The sequence below is a fragment of the Pelmatolapia mariae genome, linkage group LG14 (assembly GCF_036321145.2).
Source record: "Pelmatolapia mariae isolate MD_Pm_ZW linkage group LG14, Pm_UMD_F_2, whole genome shotgun sequence".
Classification (NCBI taxonomy): Eukaryota; Metazoa; Chordata; class Actinopteri; order Cichliformes; family Cichlidae; genus Pelmatolapia; species Pelmatolapia mariae.
Genome location: NC_086239.1, coordinates 30510723 through 30517161, shown reverse-complemented (window position 1 = coordinate 30517161; position 6439 = coordinate 30510723). Strand labels below are relative to the sequence as shown.

The 6439-nt window shown below is 37.9% G+C and overlaps 1 protein-coding gene across 1 annotated transcript; it reads left to right on the top strand.

The window, feature by feature from the left end:
• The first annotated feature begins 278 nt into the window (after positions 1 to 278).
• Positions 279 to 1217, top strand: LOC134641539 (olfactory receptor 2AT4-like). Its single transcript, XM_063494014.1, has one exon. The coding sequence runs from the start codon at positions 279 to 281 to the stop codon at positions 1215 to 1217; it is 939 nt and encodes a 312-aa protein (XP_063350084.1).
• The last annotated feature ends 5222 nt before the right edge of the window (positions 1218 to 6439 follow it).

Below are 6439 nucleotides of genomic sequence, written 5' to 3'. Positions count from 1 at the left end.
ATCATACATGATGTAATCTGCAGTCTCTGGTGATATGTAAACACAGACAATTGATATCCAGCGTGATTGGATGAGGGAGCTGCCAAGTTAAGACTTCCTGTTGTTGTGAGACTTAAAATGTGAAAGCACTGTTGTGTGGTTAACCCAAACCTGTTTGGGTTCAGAAGGGTTCAAACTGATTCTTTTTCTTTTTTTTACAACTGTTTATCACTGTTAACAGCATATTTTTACTTCTTCAACTACATCTGAAAATTTTTGTAACTTAATATTTGTTAAATATGTCTTTACAGAATGCTTCAATCAAACTAACACATTTTATTATAGGTGGTTTTGACACAGTCAAAAGGCCTGTAGCAGTTGGTGTGGTTATGCTGATAATCTATTTATTAGCTGTTTTTGCAAGTTTAGTCAATATCATCTTCATTGTTTCTGACAAGCAGTTACATAAACCAATGTATCTTCTGATTTGCAATCTTGCTGTTGTTGACATCTTCTATACCTCTAGTGCCACTCCAACAATGATCGGGGTTCTACTTGCTGGTGTTAATACCATATCATATGTGGAGTGCTTAATTCAAATGTATGTTTTCCAGTTGGGAGCAACAATGGAGAGGTTTTCTTTAACAATTATGGCATTTGATCGGTTAATTGCTATAATTTATCCTCTTCAGTATCATAGTTATTTAACAAATACACATACACTAGTATTTACATACATTGTGTGGATTGTTGCCTGTAGTTTTGCACTATTTCCACCTGTAACAGTTGCACCGCTCCCTCACTGCTTTTCGAGGCTTAGGTATACTTTCTGTGACTATGCTGCAGTAATGCGAACCACTTGTGTTGACCCAGAGAAATATTTCAACCAAGTTGCCATTATAACAATTTTTGTGTCATTTTTCACATTCGCTTTCATTTGTCTTTCATATTGTGTTATTTTAGTTTTTGTGAAAATATTATCAAATGATGACAAAAAGAAAATGGGAAGCACTCTTGTGAGTCATCTGATTTGTGTATCATGTTTATACTGTCCTCAGTTTGTCATTGTTATCTTGACCAGGTTTGGTGTGGTATTAACTCTTGAAGAACGCCAGGGTTTATTGATTGGCACCATCCTTGGCCCATCTCTTGTAAATCCTTTTGTGTATTGTCTCAGGACAAAGGAAATTAAAAGTAAGATCTTTAAGATATTCAGGAAGGTTGACACAGCTGGTTAGAGTATTGTGAACTCTGAATACACTTACTTACTGGGCACAAATACCTTACAATATGAAGTGCCTTGAGGCAACTGTTGTTGTGATTTGGCGCTATATAAATAAAATTGAACTATTAAAATATTCATATATGCACTTTCTAAATATTGTTTGGTGATTTGTGAACTTTTGAACGCTATTTAGGTGAGAAGTCACATTTAATGCAAAAATGTTGAAGATAATTTTCTTACACAAATTCTGAAACACAGAATGTTCCAGTTCACTCTGGGACTTTTCTGAGTTTTGATTAAAATCCATAGACCACAAGTTTACAATTCAAGTACCGAACTAACACCTTCTCTAATTGATTCTTTGATAGTTTTATCGTGATTATTTATTGTTTTTTGTGAGCAACACTGTGTGACAATAACAATTAAGTAATTACTTTATTTTGAAACAAAATAACAAAATAAATGTGTTAATGTTGTCTGAGCAGACTTTTATGACCCTAAGAATATTTATTTCCTTTGTGAAAACAGTTAAGGTTGTCATTAAAAAAAATAGTAACTGCTAAGAAGTCAAGGGTCACATCAAGAGAGTAAGAGGATCTTTTTGTTGTTCAACTACTAAAATAGCAAACATCAGATGGGATAGGAACGGACCGTGAAAAGAAAGATGTCTAAATTTTTTAATTATCTTCATAGATTTTTTTTCTATAAACTAAAAACATTTTCATCTTATACATGAGACGTTTTTTGGGATACAACCCACATACTGAAGTGTGCTGCTAACTCACAAATGGATATATTATATGAAATATTAGTGCTGACTATATTTGTCAGTTAACACTTTGCAGCTTAATGAGGATGTTTCAATCTGAATGTGTCCTATGCTGTGGCAAGAAATGTTTTGCAAGTCAAATACTTTCCATTACATTATCACTATAATTATTACTAACACAAGAAGAGTGATAAATGCATCTCCCCTGATCCGATATTACTTTTTCAAAGATATGTTCAAATTTAAGGCACATTTTTTGGTTATTTTATGCATGTCATACCGTAGGACATTGATTAAAAAAGATGATGATAATAGAAAAACTTTAAGAAATCTTTGGTTTTTGATTTTTTCATTTACTTCCAGCCACATGCAGTTAGTTTTTCCTTTATTTTTTTTATTTATTTTTTTTTTGGAGGGCTGCATAAGAGTACATCTATGGTGGGTAAAATTGCAAATTGAATTTAACCCTAGAGAACCCATGGGGTCAAATTTGACCCCATGGTTTCCCTAGAAAACCAATGGCGTCGGCTCTGACCCCATGGGTTCTCCAGGGTTAAAATATATGATGGCAAACTCCAAATGGCAAAATAGGACTAAAATCACTCAAACTAATTTCATACACTGGTTTTAAAACCTTTTTAAAGATATCCGGTCCGGTTTTGTGAAAACTGTATCCTCTGGAGTGATGCCTAAAAGCACCACACTAGAGGACATTGTCTGTCCTCTATACCTAGGACTTTGACTTGCTCTTGTGTGAGTTAATAATCATGGTAAAGGTAACATAACTGTAGGAAACATGCATACAAGTATGTATGTGTGCGTGTTTGGTAAAAGGAACTCACAAAAAAATACACTAACAGTCAAAATTTTGGGCATACCTTCTCATTTAATGTTTTTTTCTTTATTATCATGACTACTTACATTGTAGATTCTCACTGAAGGCATCAAAACTATGAATGAGCATATGGAATTATGTAGTAAAGAAAAAAAGTGTGAAAAACTCAAAACATGTTTTATATTTTAGATTCTTCAAAATAGCCACCCTTTGCTTTGAATATTACTTTGTGCAGTCTTCTCTTGGCTTCTCTCCATGGGCTTCATGAGACAGCCACCTGAAATGGTTTTCTAACAGTCTTCAAGGACTTGCCAGAGGTGTTCAGCACTTGTTGGCCCTTTTGCCTTCGCTCTGCAATCCATCTCATCTCAAACCACCTCAGTTGGGTTTAGGGCATGTGACTGTGGAGGCTAGGCCATCTGGTGCAGACCTCCATCACTCTCCTTCTTGATCAAATAGTCCTTACACAGCCTGGAGGAGTGTTTGGGGTCATTGTCCTGCTGAAAAATAAATGATGGTCCAACAAAATGCAAACCAGATAGGAAGGCATTTGACTGCAGGATGCAGTGGTGTCCCTACTTGTTCATTGTGCATATTTCCCCTCTATTGGCTTCCTTTCACTGGCTCCCTATTAAATCCAGAATTAAACTTAAAAATCCTGCTCCTCACATACAAGGTCTTAAATAATCAATCCCCATCTTATCTTAATGACCTTATAGTACCATATCACCCTATTAGAGCACTTTACTCTCGCACTGCAGGCTTACTTGTTGTTCCTAGAGTATTTAAAAGTACAGTAGAATGGGAGGGAGAGCCTTCAGTTTCCAGGCTCCTCTTCTATGGAACCAGCTTCCAGTTTAGGCGCAAGGAGAGAGGGCGGTGGTGCGTGAGTTACACGGAGCATCCAGAGAAGTTAGCTTGTTTTTATGTAGTATTAGTAAGTGTGTTTTGACTTTTCGGAAAGACAAGTCACAATGTCGGTAAGCTAGTGACATGACACGTAAAGTTTCGGCGTGAAGCTACTGGACTGTGTGTTTTGTTTCCGGCCACTGTGCACGCATTGAGTTAAAGCAGACCTTCCCAAAGTGTGGGGCCCGCCCCCTAGGGGGGGCGCAGAGCCATTGCAGGGGCGGTATAAAAAGGGAAAAAAAACAAAAAAAACAAGGCTTGGACACTGCTAGCATAATAGACAGGTTTTTGACGGGGCTCCCACACAAACGCAAAGCAGGAGATGAAGCATAGCTGAATATGTTTCCAAACCAACTTCATTCTAAGCCAAAGACTAGAAAATATGGTGAAGCATATCTTCCCTTGGGTTTCACCTGCACAAGTGTCAAGGTAGGTCTCCCCTGCAGAATTGGTTTTCCCTTCGTCGGGAGCTCGCGCTGGGCTCTTCAAATCACGGACAAACAGTATCCCACATTCTTGATTTTTAGTTCACAAACACTTCTTGTAATGACTAACTACTCCTGACATTTTGGAGATGTTAGCTCTTTATACAGTAAAGTTACAGTGGGATACAAATAATATCAGGCTCATCCTGCCACAATTTGTTCCCCTGGTTCAAATCCCGGACAAACAGCATCCCACAGTTTTTTATGTTTTTAAACCAATTTCCACAGAGAGGCATTTTTTGAAAAATGTATTGATAGCAATTTTGAATAATATTACACAGGGAAAAAACAACTACACATAAAATAATTACACCGTGACGCCTCTGCCTTTCTAAATAGAGGGACAGTAACTGCGTGTGTATGTGTAAGAGTGTAAAACCTGAAGATAGAGACAAAATACTGTTAATCTGACTATCTGCCATTCTGCAATTCATCTCATGTAAACAATAACATGGCGCACAGCGTGACCTGAAAAAAGGCACATTCCTTTGACGTTGCGTGACGAACTCTGTATTCCTTGTCCACACATAAAAAAAAAGGAGTTTTAAAAAATCTCCGTTTTCGGTGATTGGAAACGCCGTTTACATGTGGACGAAACAGCTGCGTTTTCAAATATACCCGTGTAGGTGTGGACATAGCGTAAAAGAGTTAGTAGTTTATTTTCTTACTATCTGTAATTTATTGCCGATTACTGCAGATTACTTGTATTTACTTAATTGTTTACTAAATGTTTGAGGTGTGAAATAAACCGCAATGGAGCAAAATATGGGTGTGTGTGGTTAAAGGATGTGTTTGTGCGTGCGTGTGCGGGGGGGGGGAAACATTTTTCTTGTAAAACAAAGGGGGGCCTAGCAAAAAAAGTTTGGGAACCACTGAGTTAAAGTGAGGCTATCCCAGCCGTTCGCTAATACGGACTACTGTAGACTGCCGTTTCGCTAAAGTTGTGGAACTTAAACAAGCCGCAGAGGATCGTTACCGAACTGGATAATGACGGACAGACCCCAGATAGTCACTCTGAGTACCTCTGGCAACGTGGGAAGCTAAAAACAGGTAGCTTGTGGAGCATGTGGAGATCACGGACCTTACTCATCTTTGTGCTACTGCATTCAGAGCGGAGCGATTCTGAAGGAGCTAAAGATAACCTGTTGCCTGGATTAATCGGGTGGGAGTTGCAGTTTCACAAGGTACTGAGTTTATTTATTTATTTTTGCTCATTGAGTGAAGAACTTCCGATTTGGAGATCGTTTTGGATTTATACTGGAGTAATACAGGCCTGCAACATAGGGTTTATTTCTACCGGCTTTAGGTTTAGGGACTATAATTGTTTTATCACTGGTGGTTTACACTGTATATGTGGAGATTCTGTGTACAGCTGGTAAATTGCTGTGTGTGTTTTTGGTTTGCCTGAATGCTAAAACCTGCCATTTTATTATTTTATTGTTTTCATTATTTTAGTAAATTAAAGGAGGGTTGCAATGGTCTACTTTACAATGTGTATGACATTATTTTCTGCACTGTTAGACACTGTTGCTCATTTTAGTGTGTAGTGCTACTTTTAAGAGATAAGCTTCATTGATCCCAAAAACAAAAGAGAAGTTAATTTAAGAATATAGTACAAGAGTACACCGGGAAAAGAACCCAAAGCCCATTTATTTAATGGTATTGAGTAAATAAGGGCTACATAAATTATCCAAAAATATGAACATGAATATGCAGTTGTCTTTCTCTGTGTGTCAGCCACTTTGACTGGGAACCAGCCCAGGGGATTCTTCGCCCTATTGTGGCTGGGATAGGCTTCAGACTTTCCACAGCTTATAGATAGCAAATGGAAAGAAATGGAAGGATGGAGTTGAAGAATTCTAATGTAAATCAAGGTGCACATAATCAAGCTGCCTTTGTGAGTTTTATTTACCTTTGCAAAGTAGTCAAACAACAGTTCAGAGTACAGAAGTGTTTTGCATGTAATGTCATTCTTAAGGCCCTTTCTGTCATGTGCTAGCCGTGTGAAGCAGGCAGGAGAGGACCCAAACGCAGAGTCACAGAGGCGAACATGAATGGCAGCTTTATTGCTGAACATCAGGAAATACAAAACTAACTAAACTTGGAATGTACATGAAACTAACCAGGCAGGTAGGCAGAACACACAAAGGGGAATGAGGGAGAATGCAACACTGGACTGAAGGAGACAGAGGCTGTGTCCGAATTCAGGGGAAGGATGCTTAAAATGCCATATTTGG

What these genes read in the sequence shown, in the direction of transcription:
- LOC134641539 (XM_063494014.1), top strand. Translation starts at nt 279, where the DNA reads ATGTCTTTACAGAATGCTTCAATCAAACTAACACATTTTATTATAGGT.